General features: G+C 39.7%; 1 protein-coding gene across 4 annotated transcripts in view; it reads right to left on the bottom strand.

The window, feature by feature from the left end:
* Nucleotides 1–27,766, bottom strand: part of SCAPER (S-phase cyclin A associated protein in the ER) — a 420,138-nt gene that overhangs the window by 148,086 nt on the left and 244,286 nt on the right. For all 4 annotated transcript variants that reach the window (XM_055418057.2, XM_055418061.2, XM_055418059.2 and 1 more), the window contains exon 24: nucleotides 733–848. In XM_055418057.2, the coding sequence (XP_055274032.1) occupies nucleotides 733–848 (116 nt within the window). The remainder of the gene's footprint in view (nucleotides 1–732; nucleotides 849–27,766) is intronic.

Here is a 27,766-nt window from a genome sequence, read left to right as displayed (position 1 = left end):
TTAAAAGTTTCTCAGTGACATAAGTCAACTTTTATAAAAACTTTTTATTTAAACTCTACAAATGTCTCCACAAAATATCCAAAAAGTTTGCATGTTACAACTCAGGAATACAATATTTCTGAAATAATGCTGTCTGCTACTACATCCTTGGTGGTCAGGGACCAGAGGGTAACTTAAAGTAATAAGAAAGTAGATCTTGTGTCTAAAGGGGGTACATGATCCTCAGGATAGAGCAATTTATACTTAAAGACCAAATGACAGTTCAGTTCCCAACTATTTGGCTGGGACTCTAGACTATGGCAGTCTTGGCCCGACTGCTCTTCCTGTATGTTAGGGACTTTTTCAAATTTCACAGCTCAGTCCTTTGTTAATGTACTACTCACCTTTTTGGGTATGCAATACAAAAGTTAGTTTTCTCTTACTAGTATTCATTTCTGTTCAAATTTTGTTAAGTGGTTAGAACTTCTCACAAGTTCATCAGGTCTTCTTGATTTGGGGTTAGGAAAGGTCAGAGACCAAAGGAATTTCCGTCATAAGGCTCTTTTTAGGCTCAATTTGAGTTTCGTAAGTGAAGTCAAGCACCTCTGTTTTTCTCCCTAATGGGGAGTATAAGCTTTTGCTATTCAAACCTGCACACATATACAATTTTCTTGTGGTTCCCCCATATGGAAACCATAGGCAGAAATGACTCACAAATGAAACGTGAAAGACAGATTAAAAAACTATACTTACTTAGGAGGAATTCGTGAAACAGTGTTCACATTTGTGACTGGGACCACTACTTGAAGAATGTGTTCAAGGGCTGTTAATCCACCAGCGGCTTGAAATGCAATCTGATCTGCTACATTCTAAACAGAAATACAAAGAGAAATTAGTCCAATTTCCCAGACATAAAATTATAACCAAATGAAATAGTTAGTTGTAGCGTGAAATATTCTGTTGGTTCAATTATTCTATAAACACTTATTGAATGCTTACTCAGTGCTAGGAATTACAGGTCAAAAGTGGTGAACAAAAAAGATCATGGTTGCTGTCCCCTGTGAAGCTTAAAATTTAGTGGATGAGACCAACATTAATCAAATACATATAACAATTTCTACTCTGAAGAAGAAGTACATATAACAAGTATAAGAAGTACATATAACAGAGTATAATACATATACTCTGAAGAAGAAATACATATAACAAGTACTCTGAAGAAGAAGGAAAGATGCTCTATGAGAACAGTGGGGAAATTAAGTCTATATTGGGGAAAGGGTCAGCACAGGCTTTTCTGGGAAAGTTGAGGTTCTGAGACAGGCAAAAGGAAAGGGAAAGGGATGAAGCACTCCAAGCATAGGAAAAAATCATTTTATAGATAACTTTTTAACAATACTTTAAAAGATTGGATCTTTTTGTAATGTTAATTACCACCTAACAAGATAAATTGACTTCCACAAAGATTTCCTTTGCTAGAACTTTTCTCTTTAGCAATACAAGATAATTTAATACCTAAGCAGTGAGCTGCATCTTTTTTTTTTTTAACCCACTTCAGCTATTTTTGGGAGAATATTAAGTAACCATTTTAGAACTCAACCTATGATTTTTTTCTAGACAATTTCTGAATTATATACAGTTCTTGTGGAAAGGATATCTAAGTTCTTTGCCTTCCTCTGGCATGAGGAAGGCAAGAGTTTTTAAACAGACACAGAATCACTGTCAAATATGTGAAAACTAGGAGGGCAACCTGCTGCGGGCTGAATCGTGTCCCCACCCTCTGCTGAGTTCTATGTTGAAGTCCCAACCCCGAGGACCTCAGGATGTAACCGGAGGATAAGAAATTTAAAGAGGTGATTTACATTAAAATGAGGCTGGTAGGGTGGGGCGGTAATCCAGTATGACTGGTGAACTTGTGAGAGAAGAGACACCAGGGATGAACAAAGAGAAAGGCTGTGTGAGGACACAGCAAGAAGGTACGTTTTACAAACCAAGGAGAAAGGCCTCAGGAAAAACCAAACCTACCAACACCCTGACCTTGAACTTCAGCCTCCAGAACTGTGAGGAAAGAAAGTTCTATTGTATTTAAGCCACTCAGCCTGTGGTACTTAGTTATGGCAGTCCTAGCAAACTAATATTCAGTGTCTCTATTACAACACCACCGTGCATTTAATAGTATTCTCACAGTTATCAAACCTTGAAATGTCTTTGAAATACTGAGGGACTTTTGGCGGGGGGGCGGTCGGTGGGGGTGGTACTTGGCAGAGAGATATGAGTTATTCACAAGCTCTGCCAAACATGTTTGCCTGATTCTTCTGATACTCAAAGCAAAATGCTCTTCCTGCTTTATGTGGACTAGCAATTATTGGTTCCAGAACATGTCTGGAGTTTGACAGTATAATATCTTAATCATTCATTTATTCCTTCTTGGTACACAATAAAATACAATAAGAGACTATAAGAAGTTCATCATGAATCCCAGATAAGACTTCACTTATAAGTCCCAGATAAGACTTTAACTTTAATTTTTAAGATTAACAATTATCAATTTATGTTATTAATGGAAAAATGTTTCCTTGCAATAGAACAATCAGAAAACGGAAAAACTAGGTGCTCAGTAATTTATTTAAAACCATAACGCTGTGACCATTCTTTCTTCTTATGCTGGGATGTCAATATAAATAGAAAATAGTAAGAATTTTGTATTAGTACATCACATACACAGATAAAACTGCACTAATCATAACCATACAGCTGTATCATAACTATATGGCAAATTGAACACACCATGTAACAATTACAAAATTAAAAAATAAAGCTCTAAAACATGGCATAGTACCCCTGATACCCATCCTACTCATTCTCTCTCCCTCTCTGCCAGATGTAAAGGCTATCTGATTTCTGAAATCATAGATTCCTTTTGTCTTCTATTCAGTTCTATAAAAACAGACTCACACTCCACATATTCTACAAATTTAACTTTTCTTGCTCGACTTTTTTTTTTTAATTGCAGTGTAACTGCTTTACAATGTTGTGTTGGTTTCTGCAGTACATCGTGAGTCAGCTTTATGTGTGTGTGTGTGTGTATACATATATATATATATCTCCCTTCCTCTTGATCCTCCCTCCCACACAGTCCCTATTCCATCCCTCTCGGTCATCACAGAGCACCGAGCTGAGCTCCCTGTGCTAGGTAGCAGGTTCCCAGTAGCTAGCTATTTTACACAAGATAGTGTATACATGTCCATGCTACTCTCTCAGTTTGTCCCAGCCTCCTTCCCCCATGATTTACGTGAATAGAGCACAAGTTTGTTCTCTGTATCTGCATCTCTATTCCTGCCCTGCGGCAATGAATACTGGGGTACATGTGACTTTTTGAATTCTGGCTTTCTCAGGGTATATGCCCAGCAGTGGGATTTCTGGGTTATATGGTAGTTTTAGTCCTAGCTTGTTAACGAATCTCCACATTATTCTCCACATTGGCTGCATCAATTGACATTTCTTCCGACAGTGCAGTAGGGTTCCCTTTTTCCCATATCCTTTCCAGTATGTGTCTGTAGCTTTTGATGATGATCATTCTGACTGGTGTGAGGTGATACCTCATTGAAGTTTTGATGTGTATTTCTCTAATAACGTTGCTCTATTATTTCCCCCCCCAAATTCATCAATTTTATTGCCTATAGCAGTATTTAGTTCATCTTCCTTGCTGTATAGTATTCCCTTATCTAATTATATACCTCAACTTATTTAAATGTTTCAATGTTTCACTGTTGATTGACATTTGGGTTGTTTCTACTTTGAAACTCTGGACAATGCTGTTTTCAACATTTCTGTACATGTATTTGGGCACATGTGACATGTAGTTGTGCTGAGTATACACTTAAGGGTGGAACTACTGGTCACAGTGCATGCACAGGTCCAGTGTTATTGGTTATGGCTCAACAACTTTCTAAAATATTCAGGACAATCCCTGTACACACTGCAGTGCAGTGATGATTTCAGTTATTCTAAATTCACATCAAAACTTGGCTTTACCAGTTTTTTTTTTTTTTAAAACTTTAGTCATTTCAATGGGTATATACTGGCATTTGAGTGAGGTTTTTGTTTGTCTTCCCTTGATAATAATGAGGTTGAACACCTTTTGCTTACTGGTTTTTTTGTTTTTTTAATTTTGAGGCTCACTTTACAATAGGGTGAGGGCTCAGATCACAAGGATATCATTCAATTAAATTTGATGAGTGTTTATCAAGTTCTGAACATTTCCATTACCCTAGAAAGTTCCCTCATGCCCTTTTCACAGTCAATTCTTCCTCCCTGAAGCAATCACTGATTTGATTAATGGTACCATAGGTTAGTTTTCTCTACTGTAGAATGTCATATAAAGGAGATCATATAGTACATATGAATAGTTAAATAGGTAGTGATGAGTTATCCTACAAGCAGTTTATCAGAGCCAGGCCTAGGGTAGCCTGGGCAGCCTAGGGCAGCATCTGAAGCCTAGGGAAAATGGCAGAGGGACTCTGAGTTATAAGTGGGAAGTAAACACGTACGTTCATCTCCTTTCTTCTATACTCAAGTAGGAATTATAGATAAAATATTTAATAATATTTAAAAATAACCACATTAAAAGTAAGGGAAACATCGCTGTAAAACAGGGATGGAAGAGCTGATAATAATGCTTCTCTGCTGGTCCAGAGGTTAATAATTTGCCTTGCAACACAAGGGACACAGGTTCTATTCCTGGTTTGGGAAGACCCTACATGCTGCAGAACAACTAAGCCCGTTGCCACAACTGAACCAGCACTCTGGAGCCCGTGAGCCGCAACTACTGAGGCCCTTGCGCCCTAGAACAAAGGCTCCACAAGACAGCCCACCGCAATGAGAAGCCCGCGCACCACAACTAGAGAGTGGCCCATGCTCTCCACAACGAGAGAAAGCCCATGCGCAGCAATAAAGGCCCACCGCAGCCAATACATAAATAAATAAATAAATAAGTAATTCTTAAAAATAAAACGCACAGAGCAAAAGGCCAATTTTCAGCAGACTCTTAAAAGAACATCTGCCTTTCTAGACTCTTCCCCAGCTTTCACAGTGATTCAGGCTCAAGTTCCGACTATTCCTCTCCTGTTACAGCTCTTCACTCGTGCCGCTTCTGTCCATGCCTACTCTTAACCATGTCAGTTCAGGCTCTCCTGGTCTCTTGCTGGAGGCCCTGCAGCAGCCTGCTAATTAGTATCTCTGGATACAGGCTCACAGCAGCCCCATTCTCTAAGGCTGTGCTTCCCAAACCCTCTAACACAAATCAGGTGTTTTGTTTGCTTCTTTGTTTTTAAGATTTTCACTCTATTGTGACCAATACTTTTGTGAAATATTATACAAATGAGGGAAAAAATATATACTAAGTCTGAGCCCACATTTTAAAATATTGGATGAAAGTCATGAAATTCCTCTTGATTTGTACACTTATCTCATCACCATGTTCTGGTGACAATTGCCTGGCGCTGGCCTGTGGACTCCTTTTTGAGTAGTCCTGCTCTGGATGCCTTTATATGCAATGAAGATAATATCAAGAGTAAACATGATCACGCTATTCTGGGGGTAGAACATGTGAACGATTTCTTCCTCACTGTGTACTGAATGAGGCCCAAATTCTTTCGCATAGTTCTTCAGAATTTGAACCCTCTCCAACAGCCTCCTGCCCTGCCATGCTCCTACCTCTCTCTCAACTGAATTCCCCATATGGCCCATGCTCTTTCATGCCTCTGTGATTTGGGGTATACCAAATCGCACTCATCTCACACGCTAGTAAAGTCATGATCAAAATTCTCCAAGCCAGGCTTCAGCAATATGTGAACCGTGAACTTCCAGATGTTCAAGCAGGTTTTAGAAAAGGCAGAGGAACCAGAGATCAAATTGCCAACATCCGCTGGATCATGAAGAAAGCAAGAGAGTTCCAGAAAAACATCTATTTCTGCTTCATTGACTATGCCAAAGCCTTTGACTGTGTGAATCACAATAAACTGTGGAAAATTCTGAAAGAGATGGGAATTCAAACCACCTGACCTGCCTCTTGAGAAACCTGTATGCAGGTCAGGAAGCAACAGTTAGAACTGGACATGGAACAACAGACTGGTTCCAAATAGGAAAAGGAGTACGTCAAGGCTGTATATTGTCACCTTGCTTATTTAACTTATATGCAGAGTACATCATGAGGAACGCTGGGCTGGAAGAAGCTGGAATCAAGATTGATGGGAGAAATATCAATAACCTCAGATATGCAGATGACACCATCCTTATGGCAGAGAGTAAAGAGGAACTAAAAAGCCTCTTGATGAAAGTGAAAGAGGAGAGTGAAAAGATTGGCTTGAAGCTCAACATTCAGAAAACAAAGATCATGGCATCTGGTCCGATCACTTCATGGGAAATAGATGGGGAAGCAGTGGACACAGTGAGAGACTTTATTTTTTTGTGCTCCAAAATCACTGCAGATGCTGATTGCAGCCAGGAAATTAAAAGACGCTTACTCCTTGGAAGGAAAGTTATGACCAACCTAGATAGCATATTAAAAAGCAGAGACATTACTTTACCAACTAAGGTCCGTCTAGTCAAGGCTATGGTTTTTCCAGTGGTCATGTATGGATGTGAGAGTTGGACTGTGAAGAAAGCTGATCAGCGAAGAATTGATGCTTTTGAACTGTGGTGTTGGAGAAGACTCTTGAGAGTCCCTTGGACTGCAAGGAGATCCAACCAGTCCATTCTAAAGGAGATCAATCCTGGGTGTTCATTGGAAGGACTGATGCTAAAGCTGAAACTCCAATACTTTGGCCACCTCATACGATGAGTTGACTCACTGGAAAAGACTCTGATGCTGGGAGGGGTTGGGGGCGGGAGGAGACGGGGACGACAGAGAATAAGATAGCTGGATGGCATCACCGACTCGATGGACACAAGTTTGAATGAACTCCGGGAGTTGGTGATGGACAGGGAGGCCTGGCGTGCTGTGATTCATGGGGTCACAAAGAGTCGGACACGACTGAGCGACTGAACTGAACTGAACTGATTCTCAGAAGGGATGACCCTCAAGCTTTTCTTCTTTGTATCCCGCTAAACTTAGAGCTTCTTGCAGCTGGGGGCTATGTCTTTTTTATCATCACATTCCCAACACTTAGCAGAGGAGGGTGTACTCAGCAAATGCTTCATCAGTGGTTGCTGAATAACAGTTGTGAAAAAGAAGACTCACAAAGGTATTTTAACACAATTTTAACTGTGGAAACACAGGCAGTCAATTGCTCTAGTATGAGCCCAGGATAAAATTCCCATTCCTGTTATTGCATGTTGCCAAATGGAGTAGTTTTTCACAGGATGGAAGTGACCAAACAATGAAATTCAGGTTTTCAAGACTGAAAGACATGCTAACCTTGAGACTCCTTAATAGCCATTAAGGAGATACATTCTCCACTCATACTCTGTTTCAATATAAAGCCTCTATATTTTGATACTTCTCAACTCAAAAACAAAGTATGTCATACTTTAAGCCATGCAGATGCACCAATCCACCCAATCTGTCCACAGAGAAACAAAACAGCACTGCTGCTGTTCTTGTAGACCTTTCTACAACGGGAGGGAACCGGGTCAGCACTGCAAAAGTGAGGGGGAAAAGGACTGAGGGAAAGCAGACCATCTTAATGTACACATCTATGCCTTAAAAACAAAACAAAATAAACTCAAAGTCTTTCATGCAATGCCAACAACATGGATGTGACCTCTTGAAAAACTTAAGACATGGGCTCTAACAGACATTAAGCAGGAAAAAATAAGCTGATTTCAGGAACATAAAGGACACTGAAAGCCAAATTTTTTACTAAAGTATTACTGAAAATTGAAGTTCTAATTTGTCATTTGCAACTTTTCAAGGAAATAAAGCAAAAAAGCAAAACCAACTGCGGGGGGGAAAAATTCTCACAAGTTTCTCCCCAGAGTCAAGGGCAGTTCTGGTTATATGCACTTTTGGATTACAGATCTAACAAGCCACTTTTGGATTCTCTTCCACAGAGCATGGCTAAACGGAAACACTGGTCAGTCTCCTAACTTCTCCCTCGTGCCCCACACCAACTCCTATTCATGCCATCATCTCTGCTCTCCTCAGGGCTCCATTTCTCTTTTTGCAAGCTCAAGAGTGGCACCTGAAACTCTGCAGCCCCAGTGCTGGCACAGCAAATGAATGGTAAATTTTTGATGGGTGAGTAGCTGAACAAAAGGATGAATAAACGGAAACCCTTCTGTCAAACGGCAAAAATGTCCTGTGAGATATGACAGTTTAACACAACATAGAGGCCTGTGAGCACAACAAGGAGGAGCATCTCCCAGTGGATCTCGCTGCCTAACGCAGGGCAAACGAACAGCTCTCCCTCTCTCTGTACATAAGGTCGACGAGACAATTCTCTGATAGCCTGTGACAGAAAGGGAAAAACCACACTGGCTCAGTGATGAGTTCCCCAAATGTTAAAACCAAGGGGGAAAAACCCCTTCTTAAGCATATGGTGTTAAACACTCTATGCGAATGAAAAATGAAGATCACTTTCACACAATAATTCAATAGACTAAAGGATGCAGAGCCTTCCTCTTCCTCTCCATCCCCGCCACACCAGCTCCTTCTGTCAATCACGTGGTACTTCCTACACACTGCTCTCTTTATATTCCTGGACGCCACAATGAGGCTGGATGAAATACACAATTATATATTTGTTCCTATGCCACGACTGAGCGACTGAACTGAACTGAACTGAATGCTTCTCAGTGTCTAGAAAAAAGCAGATATACTAAAAATGAGGACGAGATGGTTGGATGGCATCACCAACTCAATGGACGTGAGTTTGAGCAAACTCCGAGAGACAGTGAAGGATGGGGAAGCCTGGCGTGCTGTGGTCCATGGGGTCACAAAGAGTCCAACACAACTGAGTGACTGAACAACAACAAATTCTCTCTATCCATCCTGTCCCCTTCTCAGCTTGTAACGTTCAAACAGCAATCTCTCAGTCCTTTAAGACCCAGATCAAATCATTCATAATGTTTTTCCAAATCCCCTCAACTAAAGTCAAAGGTATTCGTCTTTGTAATTCTCTCATGGCCCTTCTCACATTTGACGTTATCCCAGAGTTTTCTGTGTTCATGTACTACATGAAGCCTAAGCTCCCCTCCCTTTGCTTCTCAGTCGGGGTCAAATTCAGGATGCACATACTACAGACACCAAGCAAAGTCTGTTAACTGATTGAAAACATCTCAACTAGAAAAGTGAACTAGGTATTTTTCTTTTTTACTGACACACCTTTCCCAAACACTCTGCATTCAGATAGAAATTATGAAATCAGAACTTTCATAAAGAGCTTCACCATTTTGATTTGAGCAAGAAAAAAAAAAGCCTCTAAACTGGAAACCTGTGGTTTTGCTTGTGTATTCAATACCTGACCTAACACCTTAATAGCTCTGCCTTCCTTTGCTCCCTCCCATTGTGAGACTGACAACTGACTAATAGGCTTACAGGCTCCATTCTAATAACCCAGTTTAGCTAAAGGCCAGCAAAAAAATGACAGCTTCAATCTGAATTACATGGCCTAGGAATCCATTCAATTATTGACTAGAGTAACTGTTATTACCTCTCCCAATTAAAGGAGAGGCAGCTGTTAATCTTTGGTGGCCTGCAAAGGCTGGTGGCCTTTGTACTTGACTTCTCTATAGACAGTAATTATGTTCTTTGTGATCAGAGAGGAAGGCCTTCCTAGCCTTTTAGACAGAGGCAGCAGATGGGGAAAACTGTTTTCATGTTCATTAGCAGGATAGGCTAGATTTGTTTGGAGCATCTGGTGGTACCTTAAGACCTGTTTAGAGACAATGCAAGCAGGTTTTGGCAAGTCCACAAATTCAGAACTTAGCAGCCCAATTTATAGAAACAAAAAGATTCTGGGGTGAATTTTTTTATGGTTGGTTTCCCATATGGAAAAGTTTCCTAACACTTAAAGGACATCACCTCTACTCAACTACGATCTTCACTGGTTATTGTCAGCTTAAAAGAAGCAAGCATAGTGAACTGAGACTCCTTCTACTGTGTATGATTTTTCTCTCCTAAGCCTTCTAATGTTGGCTTCTTCATATTCCTATATCTACATAAAGGTTTGGCTCAGCTTTTCAGCTATAGACATTCACATCTGAAAGAATCAGTTTCTGGGATTAAGATTATCACAAGGAAGTTGTAAATTTGTGTGACTGTGGTGCCAAAAAGTGGTGTAAAATCATAATCCACAGTTTGACGGTCTGGGTAATAAGGTAAGTGGTGCTGAAAGAGGCTGGAAAAGCTTTCTCAAGATGAGACAAACCATTCCTTTGTGATGCTAATCGGAACATGGACCCTTTGCAAGGCTCTCCCTGAGGGAGCTGAACTGTGCCATGTTTGACCTGTTTGGACTAAGTGAGGCGAGGGCAGGGTGAGTAAGAGGGGGTGGTGCAGGAGATGAAGGATGAAAGCAGGACACAAGGCCTGAGCGCTCTCATTCCTTCTCTTTAAACCGCTGTGAGACAGACGACTGAAGATTAGTGTATAGAGTTTATGACTGCAATCCAACAAAACTCGCAATAAAGTTATTTTGATCTTCCCTCATCTTCACGCTCCACAAAGCTGCCAAGCGCAGGCACTGGGCCAGGCCCAGCACTCGTAGCCACAGCGAGAGACAGACCTAATACAGACCAGTGCAACGCTGTGAAGTAAGCGCTATGATGAGGGGATGTCCAAGAAGCTGTACGCACAGAGGATGAGGTCTTCAGGACACGACAGGGGTCGACGCGAACAGTTTTCTGAGTTATGCTATCAAACTAAAAGACAAAGGACTCAGTCAAGGACCTACATAAGAGGTTCCCTGTGCAACTCCTTTAATCTCCCACCTTTCCCAACTTCCAGGCTACCCAGTGCTTTATGGGAGAATTTGAAGAGTCCAACTACAGCAGTTCCTTGTTTTCCTTGTTCCTGCATCTAATCCATTCTAGATGCAGGAAGCAAAGTTGGGAAGCAAAAGAAACTCAGGACCATGAGACCAAGGAGAATCTGTTTGGGATAAGTGAGTGATACAGACAAGAGCTAGTAACAAGGACAAACTCCTTCAGTCCAGCAGCTCCAAGGAGCAGGACCTTGAGAGCTCAGAGGCTCTTGTTCACTGAGATGGCAGGGAAATGGAGACGAGTGTTCCCAGAGGGCTCTGTTCTCACTCCACGGTAACACTTGCACTTTCTGACTGATTTTTCTATTAAAATTTAATTGCAAAGTAGATCATAGTGATTATTTAATCTCAAGGTAGACTGTGAGCTCTTTGACAGTTGGGATGTTTATACAGGGTCTAGCAAAAAATAGGTTTTCAATAAATAGCTGCTGAGTATAAAAGTACAGCCTAGTTTCTGGGCTTCAACATCAGAAATTCTCTTTCGAGGAAAGCAAACCCATGAATCCACAATGACAGAGAAAAGGGCTTAGAAACATTCATGTGCCTGGGAAAGGCAAGGCAAGGATACAGGTAAGCTAGAAACTATGGTTGATAAGGCAAGGCCAGCCCTGGGGCCTGCCTGAAGAGGACAGGCCCAGAGAGGAAAAGCCAGCAATGTGAAGGGCAATGGCAAGGCCTTTGTTGACATCTTTGCTGATGTCCTGCCCTACCTGGCATTCATCCCCTCCCCCCAGTTCTCAAGGAAAGTAATGACCCAGGCCCTTGAAGTGCTAAAGAAGGGAGGGGGAGAGCAATTTTCTCAAAGTGCCAACGTGGAGGGCTGAAAGTGACAAATTCAAGGGCTTACCATGGGGCAGGCAGTAGGCTGCTATCTAAGCCCTCAAAACATCCCTGCCTAATGCAGTGATGACGAGGTCTGAATCATTATCCCATTAATGAAACAGAGAAATCAGTTACTTGCTTAAATTTTTACAGCTAGCAAGTGGTGGAGCCAGGGTTCAAGCCGAGGTTTATCTGACTTTCAAGGGCACAGTGTATCTACACCAAGAAAGTTGTGAGAAAATCTAGTGTGTGGCTATAGGAATATGCTGGACTTTCAGCACACTTAGCACTAAACATCCCAGTTCTGTAACATCTTGGACTTGATGCTATTTTAAAATTTCAAATAATATTTTATTTTGAAATAGTTTCAGATTAAAGAGTTACAAGGACAGTAGAGAGTCCCCATATACTTTAGCTGAGCCTTCCCTCATATTAATATCACGGCACACTTATCAAAACTTATAGTGTAAATTACACTATACTAGGAATTAAAACTACAACCTCATTTTGATTTCCACTAGTTTTTCTATTGATGCCCTTTTCCTGTTCCAGGATCAAATCTGGAAACCCACGTTGCATTGAGCTCCATGTTATTGTGAAGACATGGTGAAGTTACTTTTAGCATTAGAGAGGGAATCCTGAGCTCTTATATTAACATTCACTAGCAACTAAAAAAAATTTTTTTTAAATTCTTGAAATAATCCAGACTCGGAGAATGTAAAGGAATGCCAAGTTTGACTATCACAAGTAAATAAAAAAGGAAATGAGACCTAACTAGATTCTGAGGGACTGAAATACGAGTAGTACTTTTATCTGGTGACGAAGTTCTTGAGACTGTCAGGAAATGGGAAGAAATGTGCACACAGCAGGAGGGCAGCAGGCCCTAGGTAAGAAGGAAGGGAATGTGGGACCAGGGTTAGAAGAGACCCCAGGTGGCCCAGGATGGGCTCCCCCTGCAGCTCCAGTCCCAACCAGCCTTCAGTACTTTTTACGGCAGAGGGCTGGCTTTCAAAACCCTTTCCTTTCTGGTTATCAATGAAATCCAGCAAAGACTTCCAACTGGAGCATGATACTGCTTCAGAGTCTTCAAAGCATGCCTTCTCTACCTGTGCCCAGGATAGGATATTTATTGCAAGATTTTTTCCCCAATAAGTAGCAAGGTTAAAAACCTTGAGACAAAAATCAACAAAATTATGTAAAGCAATTATTCTTCAATTAAAAAAAAAACAAAAACACACAACCTTGCGATAGGACACTAAGAAAGTCAGGTACAGTTGATTTTAGAAATGATCCTGCTAGGAAGCACTGTGTCTGCTTAATTTAGTCCAAAGGAAATGAGGGGGGGAAATAGCTAGTGATCACAGGCAATTCATTTCCCAGATGGATTATCTGGAGTCTGCACTCTGGTTCAGCCCCTCCTGGTTCTCCAGCATCTCAAGTATAGAGGGAAAATAGAGGAGATAAAATCACTGCTAAATCTGTTACTAAAGAGACTATCCAATACAAAACATGGCAAGGAAGAAGGCAAAAATGAGCAGCTTTTCAGATTTTGGACTTCAAGATGACTGTATTAATTTATACTTTAGTTAGCTTTCCTGGTAGGTCAGCTGGTAAAGAATCTGCCTGCAATGCAGGAGACCCCAGTTCGATTCCTGGGTCAAGAAGACCTGCTGGAGAAGGGATAGGCTACCCACTCCAGTATTTGTGGACTTCCCTGGTGGCTCATGATATACTCTGCATATAAGTTAAATAAGCAGGGTGACAATATACAACCTTGACGTACTTCTTTTCCTATTTGGAACCAGTCTGTTGTTCCATGTACAGTTCTGACTGTTGCTTCCTGACTGGAGAAGACTCTTGAGAGTCCCTTGGACTGCAAGGAGATCCAACCAGTCCATTCTAAAGGAGATCAATCCTGGGTGTTCATTGGAAGGACTGATGCTAAAGCTGAAACTCCAATACTTTAGCCACCTCATGCGATGAGCTGACTCACTGGAAAAGAGTCTGATGCTGGGAAGGACTAGGGGCAGGAGGAGAAGGGGATGACAGAGAATGAGATGGCTGGATGGCATCACTGACTTGATGGACATGAGTTTGAGTGAACTCCGGGAGTTGGTGATGGTCAGGGAGACCTGGCGTGCTGTGATTCATGGGGTCGCAAAGAGTCAGACATGACTGAGTGACTGAACTGAACTGAACTGGTAGCTCAGCTGGTAAAGAATCTGCCTGCAATGTGGGAGACCTGGGTTTGATCCCTGGGTTGGGAAGATCCCCTGGAGAAGGGAATGGCTATCCACTCCAGTATTCTGGCCTGGAATTCCATGGACCAGTCCATGGGGTTGCAAAGAGTTGGACATAACTGAGCGACTTTCACTTTTTCTTTTCATACTTCAGTTAAATGAAATGAAAACTGCTTTACTACACAGAGCTTCTGTTCCCCATTAAGATGTTGCAAACAAGATGTTCTTATGTAGAGAACAATGTGAAAGACTTTTTCAGAGTATCTGGTCTTCTTGATTTTGCTAAGCAAGTATGATCATGTTTGCTGAAGGGTTAATGCTGCCCCACTGAACTGTTACATTAGAGATGCTCTAAGCTACCGCTTTTAGCAAGTGCGAGTAAGATAAGACCTTTCCTAAAGGTGAACTAAGATGTTTAAAAGTCTGCTTATTCAAGGCAAACAAAACTCAGAGGATTCATTAAGTCCGGAGAACACCAGAACATTACAGAATCTTATTTCTTTATAAAAAGGCATATATATATATATCTTTTTACAAGGAATACTCAATTTCATCTAAAGAGAAATTTGCTGATCAACTTATATTTACACAGCCTTAGTCTGAGGTGTGTTTTAGTTTTAAGTCAGCATGCAAGTCCATGTCCTCCCATTATGGAGAAGTAAAGTCATCAGTTAAAAAAGAAATGTAAAGATCCTAAAACGAGTCCATACTTCTGGAGACATTCACGTGTAAACATTAAAAGGCGTACAACCTAGCCTTTTCATCAGGGACAGGGAGAGGGCTTTGAGAAAGATGGGCAGAAATGATTTTTCAGATTGCGAGTTCCTAGTGGCACAAATAGTGTGTGTTTGCTTGTTTTTAAGGAACTAGGGCTTCTCTAGTGGCTCAGTTGGTAAAAAATCTGCTTACCATGCAGGAGACCGGGGTTCAATCCCTGGGTTGGGAAGATCCCCTGGAGAAGGAAATGGCCACCCATTCTAGCGCTCTTGCCTGGGGAATTCATGAACAGAGGAGTTGGGCAGGCTACAGTCCATAGGGTCACAAAGAGTTGGGACATGACTGTGTGACTAACTTTTAAACAACAGAGGTTATTCATTCAGAGTTTGCTATAACAGACAGTCAACCACTTACACTTGGCAGAGACTCAAAATCAGACAGAGGGATGGGAAAGCTTTATAAAGAAGAAAAGAGATGGCTTCAAGTATGTAGTGTTGGAGGCTGTTGGCATGGGGAAGCCAGAGGCAGGTTAACTACAAAGGGGCATCTAATTGGTGGCTTGAGGAGCACACTCATCTTTGTCTGGCTGGTCCTGAGCAAGAAGCAGGATCAAAAACCAGTGACACTGGCAGTCACTGATCAACTTCTGACCATTCTGGGTTGACTGCTTCAGAGGTTGTAGGTCACTGCTACAGATGGGCTGGCTATTGTCTATTTGTATATTCCGTTTCTCAGACAACTTGAACATTTATGTAGAAAATCCAGATGAGTGTTCCAAAAACCTCTAAAAAAATTATAAGCGAGTTTAACAAGGCCTCGATATAAGGTCACTGCAAAAAAATAATTCTATAGGCAAATCCATAGAGATAAAAGTAGGTTAGTGGTTGCCAGGGGCTGGGGGAGGGGAAAATGGGGTATGGGGGTGATGATGTTATGGAATTAGACAATGGTGATGACTGTACAAACTTGTTAATATACTAAAGCCCACTGAACTGTATACTTTAAAAGGGTGAATTTTATGGTATGTGAATTAGATGCAAGCCATGTCATATTTACCATTTAGAAACTACTAGCATGGCCTATGGATTAATGCTGCTGTGGTTTGAATCCCCGTTTCACTTATTAGGCATAACATCAGACAAGTTACTTATCCTCTCCATACCTCCGTGTTCTTACAAATGAGGCCACAAAATTCCCACCTTGAAAGGTTATTAAGAGAATTAAATAAATTGATCTGCATAAACGTTAGTAATTGTCATATCTTCTTTATATTATCCCTGCTTCTTAAGCTAATTACCTAATATAACATCATCAAACAAATATTAGTTCCTACCTGCTAAGGGCCTATGCTTTTTTCAGCCTTCACATTTCACTTCCAGTTCATTCAGTGCTAATACCCATAACATGTATGTGTGTGCTCAATTGTGTCTGACTCTTTGCAACCCTCTGTCCATGGGATTTCCCAGGCAAGAATACTGGAGTGAGTTGCCATATCCTTACTCCAAGGGATCTTCCCGACCCAGGGATCGAACAAGAGCCTCTTGAGTCTCCTGCATTGGTAGGCAAATTATTTACCACCGAGCCACTTGGGAAACCTCAGTATCCATAAGAGCAGACCCTTAAAGTTCTTGAGAGGACATATCCTAGAGTCTTTCTGGTATCTCAAAATTTCACTAACATATAATTTCTTTCATAAATATCTTTATTTTATCTGAGTCTACCTTCTCATTCCATTAGTCACAGCTTTAATATTATTTCCTCCAAAGAGCCTCAAGGCTATAGTCTTCTGACTATTTCCACAAACAACTCTGTATTTCCTTAATACGTCCTAAAAAACTCATCACACTCTTTTATTATAATTAACTGTTAACTGCCTATACGGGCCTGTATTTGTCTTTAATTACTGCCATTTTCCTTGTGCTTGGCACATGAAAAATTCACTAACATTTTAAAGCGTGTACACACACGCACCAGGCACTCTCCTAAGTGCTGCCTTGCAAGTAGTGTCTCATAGAATGAGGTTGATACAATTACCATCCCTGTTTACATGGGGAAACAGAAGCTCAGAGAAGACAAGCAACTTTAAGATTATATAACTAGTAAGGGCCGATCTAGACTCATATTCAGGTAGGTCTAATTTTAGAATCTGGAGCTTTAACCATCACACCATATTACTTCTCTACATACTGTGCACTGAAAAACAAAACTGTTTCACTGAATTAAACGTCTGTAAGGTGAGTGCAATGACACAGATTAGTGCCAGGAGGTTTCCCTAGACAAGAAGAGAGCATTACAGACATATAAACTATACACTTCCAGATAAGGAATGGCTCTATATTGTTCTTAAGAATAAGGTTACCGAAGCTTTGAACAAAATCCATTCCTCAAGAAGCTAAGAGTAAATGGTAAGAGGCAGAAAAGAATTATAGAAACTAAGAATTTGGGATTAAGAGGGAACTTGAAAATGTTCCCTTATTTAAGCGCCATTTTGGGTAGTCTGGCAAATGTTATGTGCTTTACAACTTTACTAGCTTTTTATGGTATATTTTACAATTTATTTTCTTGGGTCCATATATGAACAAGCTTGTTATATCAATTCGACAAACAATCTAACTGGTACCCAGAATATATAAGGAACTGTAGTTGGTGCTTTAGAAGACCAAATTGAAGGACAGCAAAGAATCAAACTTAACTAATAACTAATGTCTGTACTTTGGATTTGTGGTTAAGAAGTAAATGATGTAAACTATATATAGACTTTTTTAAGATAAAAATATTCTCCAGCTTCCTTCTATCCTCAGTTGAAATAAAACTGGGATATATGGATGAAAGCAAACACAAGTCATTGTTGCAATTCTTCAAGATAACACCAATTTTTTCCTCTGAATAGACTGACTTTGTGAGGTAATTCCCAGAACTCTTTTCTGGTATTACCAAATCTGCCAAATTGGCCACTTCTGTTAAGTAAGCTATTTGGCCCTGACAAGCATTTCTTGAATGTCCAGGCATCTTTGCATTAAGGCAAGGAATGGATGACAAGACAAGCCAACAAACCATTCAGTTTATTTGAACAAACATTTATTGCCTGCCAGCTGTCTGCATGTTTGCTAAATGGCAGAAATACAGAAGCCCAGAGGATCAGGACCTATCTTCAAGGACCTCACATTCTACTGAGAAAGACTCAAAAACAGATGAATGCGACCTAGGGTGGTGAGTTTTGTGTATGATGGAGGTACGGGGCTTCCCTGGTGGCTCAGTGGTAAAGGATCCACCTGCCAATGCAGGAGACACAGGTTCCATCCCTGGGTTGGGAAGATTCCCTGGTGAAGGAAATAGGAATCCATTCCAGTATTCTTGCCTGGGAAATTCCACGGACAGTGGAGCCTGGCAGGCTACAGTCAATGAGGTCGCAAAGAGCCAGACACAACTTAGTGACTAAACAGTATGATGGAGGTACAGGGTACACTGTGGGCTTACACAGTTAAGTACGTAACCTGTCTGGGTGAAGATGAGAATGACAGCGAGGCGATACCAGAGGTGAACCTCAAAAGAAGTCATCCAGGTAGAAGTATTTGATTACAGGGTGGGGGTGGTGGTGGTGGTGGTGGTGTGTGTGTGTGTCTGTGTGTGTCTGTGTGTGTGTGTCTGTGTATGTGTCTGTGTGTGTGTGTCTGTGTGTGTGTGTGTGTGTGTGTGTATGGTTGAGGGAGGCAAATGCACTGAATGGGAGACAGTAAGGCGTTCCAGGCGATGAGGTGTGTGGAAATTAGAGGGTATAAGGTCTACTCAAGGGATAATAAGCTGCTGAAAATGGTTAAGAGTGTGATGTGATGGGGAAATGTTGAGAGAGGATGTCAGAGGTGTAGGAAGAGAACAAACTTTTCAGAAAACCTTGTATTCAAAGACAGAGAATCTAAATCTTATTCTAAAACAACAGAGAGCTGCCAAAAGGTTTTAAAGCAGAGTGACAGACACACTCTCCACCCCCCACCCCCCACCCCCACTTTTGAAAGCACATGCTAGAACCTATATATCATGGATAGACTGGAGTGGGTTAAGATAAAAACAAAAAAAGTAGGGGAAATGATTCAGGAGTCAGCACTGTCAGTGACAATTCATATAGAGAGGTAAGAGGGCTGGCTAAAACCTATATTTACAAGTAAAAGCAACAATAGCCTTGGCTACTGATTGGAAGTGGGAGAAAGAAGAATCAATTTACCAGTCATCTTCTACATATGAAGCAGAAAGGACACAAACCGATCTAGCACAGGATCAGACTCTCCTCCATGAAAAAGCTTAGAGTCTACCAACTGAGCAAAGGAGGCATAAAAAGAATGCAACGATTTTCAAGGTAATGAATATGTGGCAGTCACAGGACACAGGGTTCACGCATGGCAGGAGAGGAAGAGGTCTCATGCCTCTTTTCATAATGCCAAGCGAAAAACACTTTTAAACACCATTTTAACTTTTAATACATAGTCCTGCTAAATGAAACAGTGGCTTCAATTGGGTATTTGTATAGAGGATTGAAAGCTGGACAGATTTTTTTTTTTAACTGCATTTATCATTAATCAGCCATCTTTGTTCAATAATATTAATTTCATACAAAAGAAAAAGGAGTAAAATATGAAGGAGGAGGGGAAGGAAGAAATGAAGATATACTGCTTTTTCTAGGAAAGGCAATTTTTCTTCCAATGGATATCATATATTGCTTGCTATGCCTCTGAACAAAAAAGCCTACTTTTCTTTTTCCTTAATTGGAACTTACAAGGATTCCTGTGGCATCATCATATAGGTGCCAATTTAGAACAGTTTGAACATAGAACAGTTCAAAGAAGAGATGAGAATGTAAGATTTTTGTATGATCTTATGTTCATGTTTTCTAAGCCCTAGTAAGTAAGTATGCCTATAATCTCAGAAAGCAGTATATATTTAACCTTTGTAAGCTACTGGATCCTCACAGACATGATTATGTCTTCTCAGAATGTGCATTATATTAAGTAAATCTGTTTCTGTCAAGTCATCTTTTCTCTAGTCTGCTGAGAAATATACTTATCATATTTCAGATGGCCTCTGAGTGGCACTGCCTAACAGTCAGTAGACTGCATCAGATATGCAGTTATGTCATCCTGCCTTTTTCTTCAAGAATAGTACAACTTGAGACGAAGAACTAGTGCTATTTAAAGTAAAATGGCAGGTCTGAACCGTTAAGTACATACATGGTCTGAATATATTTACATGAAAATACAAGTGTCACGTCAGGTATACTTACTTATATATTACAAGCTGTACTTTAAAAATTAATTTTTATACTCCTAATACTTAACACAGTGCCTAGCACTGAGTAGGTACTAAATAAATGTACATTCCTGTGTTGATACTAATAAAACACCCCCCCAATTTACAAAGGGATAAATCAAAAGACTGTGGTCTCTAAACAAATGAAATACCAAAATGCCCAGGCAGCACAAGAATCACATTCTATACAGATCGCCATGTCCAATAAACATTACACCAGAACTTAAATTTGCACTATACAGTACATACATACAATGTATTACATTATCATTTATCAGAAAGTTTACTTTTGAAAAGGCAGAGATCTCTGCCTCTGGCAGAGGTAGAGATCCAGCAATGCCAGGGGTTGCTATGGATTGACAGGTTCTAGGCAATTCTACATTCCTATCTTTTACTCCTCCAGCTCTGGGTGGCATTGAGGTAGACAGGAATAGCTTCCTCAAGTTATAAGTCTCTGGGTACCATCACCCTCTTCTTTTGCTCCTCCAATCTGTCCAATAATTTTTATGATGAAATCTTTGTTTTAAAGACATTTCTTTTTGAAATACCTAGAGTAGTCACTGTTTTCTTAACTGCAGAGTACTTTCTTGCTGCCCACTGTTGCTTGACATTTTCATTCATTTATTCAACAAACATTTAACAACAACCATTATGTTCTTACATTAGGTGCTAGGGACAGATAAAACAGACATGCCCATCCTTTAATGAAGTTTACAGTCTAGCATTCTAGTGGTATAATCAGCTTCTATTCAAAAATATGTAAGGATTATAAACTCAGTGAAAGTAAGATCATAATCTACTACTTAATTCTTACTGGTGAATGCTTTACTCAAAATTAAATTTATTGCTTTAAGGAAACCAAAATATAAAGGTAACTTTACCAATTGAAGTGATAAAGAGAAGTCAACCCTTCATAGATGTACTTTAGTAATCCATTCCTGTCCCTAATGTCACAATGAGGAGCAAGAATATATATGTGATACAACTTATGCAAAGTGTATACAAAGGATACAAGAAAGGTACACAAAGCATATACAAAGACATGAAAGAAGTAGCATAGGCTCATCATGGATTTACCTAAATCCTCATTTAAATTAGATAAGGAATTTATTAAATTTGTTTCTATGGCACTTGAGACATAGATAGTAGACAAGTCCAAAAAGTCCTCTATCAAATGGAGTCAGCAACCTAATGTGTCCCCAGACACTAGGCTACCAATTTGTTTATCAGTGATCTTGACTATAAGGCTGTTAATGTATTATTCATTAGTACATTATGCATTTTCTGTTTCTCTGCAGAGATTTTAATTCAGAAGTGCTCTGTGCTAGCAAGAACTTAGTGTAAATGACACAAATAAAAAGATAATTTCATGTGTTTCTGATGAGTGATTTCTATAACACTTCTATTAATCAAAACAGACTATTAATATACAACATAGCTTATCATCCACATCAGCTCTGTCCAGTTGCTCAGTTGTGTCTGACTCGTGTCTGACTCTTTGCAACCCCATGGACTGCAGCACACCAGGCTTCCCTGTCCTTTACCAACTCCTGGAGCTTACTCACACTCATGTCCAGCGAGTTGGTAATGCCATCCAACCATCTCATCCTCTGTCATCCCATTCTCCTCTTGCCTTCAATCTTTCCCAGCATCAGGGTCTTTTCCAATGAGTCAGTTCTTTGCATCAGGTGGCCAAAGTATTAGAGTTCCAGCTTCAGCATCAATGAATATTCAGGACTGATTTCCTTTAGGATGGACTGGTTGGATCGCCTTTCAGTCCAAGGGACTCTTAAAGAGTATTTTCCAACACCATAGTTCAAAAGCATCAATTCTAAAAAAAAGCACAGCCTTTATTATTATTGTTCAGCTCCTGGTCTTGTTTTTCTCCATCTTTGGCTGCAAAGAATGTAATCAATCTGGTTTCTGTATTGACCATCTGGTGATGTCCATGTGTAGAATATTCTCTTGCGTTGTTGGAAGAAGGTGTTTGCTATGACCAGTGCATTCTCTTGGCAAAACTCTGTTAGCCTTTGATCTGCTTCGGTTTGTATTCCAAGGCCAAATTTGTCTATTACTCCAGGTATCTCTTGACTTCCTACTTTTGCATTCAGTCCCCTATAATGAAAAGGACATCTATTTTGGGTGTTAGTTCTAGGTCTTGTAGGTCTTCATAGCACCGTTCAGCTTCGGCTTCTTCAGCATTACTGGTCGGGCACAGACTTGGATTACTATAATATTGAATGGCTTGCCTTGGAAAAGAACAGAGATCATTCTGCAGTGACCCCACAAGAGACTGACCCAGAGTTGCCCGTGAGTGTCCAGGAGTCTCCAGTGGAGGTGTGGGTCAGCCGTGGCCTGCTGCAGGGCTGGGGGCACTGAGTGCAGCAGCGCGTGCATGACACCTTTTGAAGGAGGTCCCCATGATCTTCATTACCTCCACCACAGTTTGGCCTCAGGTCAAATAACAGGGACGGAACACAGCCCTGCCCATCAACAGATAATTAAAGATTTTCTGAGCACGGCCCCGCCCATCAGAACAAGACCCAGTTCCCCTCTCAGTCAGTCTCTCCCATCAGGAAGCTTCCATAAGCCTTTTATCCTTCTCCATCAGAGAGCAGACAGAATGAAAACCATAATCACAAAAAACTAACCCATCTGATCACATGGACCACAGCCTTGTCTAACTCAATGAAACTATGAGCCATGCCGTGTAGGGCCACCCAAGACGGACGGGTCATGACAAAACGTGGTCCACTGGAGAAGGGAATGGCAAACCACTTCAGTACTCTTTTCATGAGACCCACATGAACAGTATAAAAAGGCAAAAAGATAGGACACTGAAAGATGAACTCCCCAGGTCAGTAGGTGGCCAATATGCTACTGGAGATCAGTGGAGAAATAATTCCAGAAAGAGTGAATAGATGGAGCCAAAGCAAAAACAACACCCAGTTGTGGATGTGACTGGTGATGGAAGTAAAGTCTGATACTGTAAAGAACAATATTGCATAGGAACCTGGAATGTTAGGTCCATGAATCAAGGCAAATTGGAAGTGGTCAAACAGGACATGGCAAGAATGAACATCGACATTGTAGGCATCAGCGCACTAAAATGTATTGGAATGGGTGAATTTAACTCAGATGACCATTATATCTACTACTGTGGGCAGGAATCCCTTAGAAGAAATGGAGTAGCCATCATAGTCAACAAGAGTCTGAAATGCAGTACTTGGATCATCCACACGGGGTTTCCTATTATGAAAAATTCAAGATGCTTTATGACTGACTTTAATTTTCTTGCAACTGTCTAAATCTATGATAAAGAACAACTTAGGCCAAGAAGTATGAATTGAATACACATAATCCAAACTATAAGAGATATATTCACCCAGTACAACTTATTCCAACTTCAATTTGGTGGAGAGATATCTATTTAATCACTATACACTGATTCACTGGTATTGAGTCAGTTAAATATGATTTTAACTCTGTCAGTAAAGCAACAGTTGCTCCTCAAGTAGTAAGTTTTATTACTTGAAAGGAAAGAATAAAATGATAATATTCAAATTACTAAATATGGAGTTCATTTAAACTAACAGCTTGCAGTAAGATGTGAAAACCTGGAATAGAGAAATAGGTGGTTGAAATACACATATAGGCAGTGTGAACCTTTGAGTTAAGGTTTGATATTAATAACCTTTGATATTAAGACAGGAAACTTCAAGTGAAAATGTTAACAAAATGCTAAGGAGGATGGGGGAGATGAGAGAGTGATGATTAAAGTTGCTTTTCAGGGTGATGAAAATGTTCTAAAGATTATACTCAACTCTGAGAATATATAAAAACAGTCAATTATATTGTTAAAAGGGTGAATTCCATCCAATGTGAATTGTATTTTAATAAAGCTATTTAAAATGATAACAAAATGGTCTAATTAAAAGCTATTTACTGAAATACTGGGTTTGAAATATTTACAGCAATTGCAGAATAGCCAGATTAGCTTAATTCTCATGCGGAACTGTCTTTACTAAGAGGAGCACATTGCTTTAAGTAAACATGATATATAAAATTCAAATTAGAACACTTGTAGAAGTATTTTCTGCTTTACAAAAGATTCAGACTGAGTTGACAGGATTGGGTAAAGTCTTAATTAATAGATCAAAAATATATATTTGCACAATAAATGAGGAAAACTTAGAATCAGACAAAAGTTTGATCCTAAGTTCTGGTATGGACAGACATGTTTCTCTCTCAATCTCTTTCTTTCTCTCTCTCACAGAAGCCAGAATTTCTGAGTTACTGGTTTTCAGGATGTTCACTGATTACCCTTTATGAGAATCTGATAGAACCAACTAATAATCAACAAAGAGATTAAGAATCTCCGTGCTTCAGAAAACATAAGCAACCATACACAACTGTATTTCATGGGAATTAAACTACAGTTCTGATCAAGGGCAGAAACAAAGGAGGGCGTCACAGGATGAGATGGCTGGATGGCATCACTGATGAAATGAACATGAACTTGGGCAAACTCTGGGAGATGGTGAGGGACAGGGAGGCCTGGCATGCTGTAGTCCGTGAGGTCAAAAAGAGTCGGAAACTTCTGGGCGACTGAACAACAACACAACAGACTACAGTTAATCATCTTATTCATTCATTCAATAAACATTTTGTGTCACTTAAGGCTGTGTTTCCTTATTAATCGAGGGGTATGCACCCAATGACAGTACTGAGGTGGGAAGTATACTATGTTAGGAAAACAAACCACTGGAATTCCACAGTTAATGCTATAACAGAAGTATAATCAGAGGGTTTTGAGAACACAGAAGAGAAATTGCTCCTTATTTTTTTAAAAGAAAGTACATGCTTTATACATGAAAAATAACATTTACAGCATGTTCTCATGTATTATGGAGAGGATGATATACTTGCCACTTTAGTGTCTTAGTAAAAAAAAAAAGCATGCATAAATCAACTATCAAAAATCCCAACTGTTGTGTGTGATCAGGGTAAAATAAATAACCTTTTCTACCTTAGCTACCTCCTACATGCCATCAATTCCTGACTGTCATAAGACTGAAATGACTGTCGCAACTTAAATAAGACTCTTAACAACTATGGTCTGAAGTGCCTTCAAAACATCAACATAATTAGCTTTACACAAACTTTTCTTATATTAATGGCCCAAATATTGAAATAGAAATTTTACTTACTTTACCAGCAAATTTGTAAAATTTTCAGTTTTTCAAGAAACCATGCAGTAACATACTCCTATAAAATGCTTTGTTGTTACAGTAAAAAAAAAAAACAAAAAACCACAAAATTCAGATACATAAAATGACTGCTCATGGAACATGTGTGTGCTGTGTGTATAGACTTCTCATCTACCTTGTAGAAGAGAGAGAGCCATGGTAGAGACCTTGAAAAGACTAGCGTGAGAGGAGATAAAAGAACAAGCAGCTGTCAATGCAAGTCAAGGCAAAAATTGATACTTGTCCTAAGAGAGGTGCAGACAAAGTGTTTTAGAGTTCAAAGAAGAGGGAGATCATTTCTCCTTGGAAAGATATTTTCACTTGGATTACTAGGCTTTTATGAATGGTTCCATTAGAAACAAGACCACCACATATCTAAGTGAATATTTTAAAATATTTTCACTTATTATTATTTACATCCAACAGCACAGTTATTTTTGCCGCCATATTATTTTTATGATACTCAGAAATAGGAAACGAGGACAGTTCCACATTCCACTGAGACATGCTCATTCTGTACTTTTGAGGATATTTAAGACAACTTTTAACAGTTTCTGGAGATTTTTTATCATTCATTCAGAGACTTACCAATACATGAGAGTGTGATCTCCAGAATGAAACAAGAACTGCAACCAAATTTTGAAAGGTATCAGGAATAACCATGAATGCTTCCACAAACCTTAGGTTTACATGAAGGGAAGATCTTCTGAGACCTGGACTATTCAAATAATCCATCAAAGACCCTTAATTTATGAAAAATTAAATATAATTACTGGTACATATTGATACTGACTAATTAATACAAGACTGCAAGATAGAGTTTATCTTTTTCATAAAGGTATATTTTCTATGCATACCTAAAATATAGGCATCCCTTAACAGATGCCTATTTTAATTAAATGCAATTAAAATAGTTCAGTTCAGTTGCTCAGTCGTGTCCAACTCTCCGCGACCCCATGAATCACAGCATGCCAGGCCTCCCTGTCCATCACCAACTCCCGGAGTTCACTCAAACTCATGTCCAATAGTTAAAAAAGCAAACTGATGCATTTTTACAATTTCTAGGCTCACCATTTTTATGTACCACAAGCCTTCTCTCTGAACTCACCTTCTTCTGCTGAACTATCTTTTAACTGTTCTTTTAGTGAAAGCCTACTGTACTACTTCTATTTATTTGCCTTTGAATGTTTGAAAATGTCTTCAATTTGCCTATATTCCTGAGTCATGTTTCACCGGGCATAAAATTCTTGGCTGATATTACACATCTTGAAGACACCATTCTGTTGACTTTTGGCATGTCTCATAGCTGACAAGAAGTTTCAGTCTAACTGTACTTTTCAGATAATCTATCTCTATTCTGGAAGTTTTGCCTATTTTCTTCCTCTCTTTGATCATCTAGGATCTCCCTATAATGTGAATCCATGCCTTTCTTCCATTCCTAAAAATTCTCAGGTGTTGAATGTCAAATATTAACTCCATTTTTATCACTATTTTTCTCCTTTCAGAACTCCAAATAGATGCTTTGGAAATCCCTCAGTCTACAATCATGATTTTTAATCATTCCTTCATCCCTTTTGTTTTTCTTCTGTGTTTGGGGTATGTTACTTATTACCACCTCCCAAGTTACTGATTAACTCTTTCCATGTCTAATTTCAGGTTATATTTTATTCTATTAAGTTATAGTCTTCAAGAGTTATATTCTTATTTCCTATATTTCTTTTAGTTCTTTTTCATATTGCCTACTATTTCACTTCTGCTTATTTTTTCATGCTTTCCTACTGATTTTAAAAGGGTACTTTCATTTACCTCCTTGAGCATACTAAATACATTTCTTTACAAATTTCTTTCAGAGAGGTTTGTAAAATTAGTTTCATCTGTCATAAACTCTCGTTCCATTAAAAAATCTGTTTCACAGCCATCTTTCCTAACATTTTATTTACTCATGTCTGTAATTTTGATTTGTAGGTACATTTTAAGCATAGGAGCTTTGTTTTCTTATGTCTAACCCTTTATGCTCCCGTACCTAGTTTCATAGTTCTTTCCCCTGGGCATACATGGTTCCATGGTCACTTAAATGGCAATTCAGAGGTTGGAACTCCAGTAACGATCCTGGTGATACTGCAGACTTGGTTACTGAGCAGGCAAGTGGCTTGGTTTTGAGGCTTGGTTCCTCCCAGTGGTCAGCAGCATTTTTTTCTTCAACCACCTTTCAGGAGTGGAAAAATCCCCAGCCCAAGCTTTGTCCTCAGGCTATGAACCTGACTTTGAATGGGGTGTTTACCCGCTTTCAGCCCACAGGAGCGCACCTTCTGGTCAGCAGGGTCTCTGGAATGAGAGTGCTATGGAATGGTGACTTCTGCCTTTTTTAATACTCTGGTTTCTATGCATTCCATTTCTGATCCACAGAAATCCCAATTTTGCTTTCAACCTGGTTACATCCTCTAGTTTTAAAATATCTTTTATTACTGTTATGTAGAGG

The sequence above is a fragment of the Moschus berezovskii genome, chromosome 21 (assembly GCF_049115385.1).
Source record: "Moschus berezovskii isolate FMDL1 chromosome 21, NW_MosBer_1.0, whole genome shotgun sequence".
Lineage (NCBI taxonomy): Eukaryota > Metazoa > Chordata > Mammalia > Artiodactyla > Moschidae > Moschus > Moschus berezovskii.
This window is presented reverse-complemented; position numbering and strand designations above follow the sequence as displayed.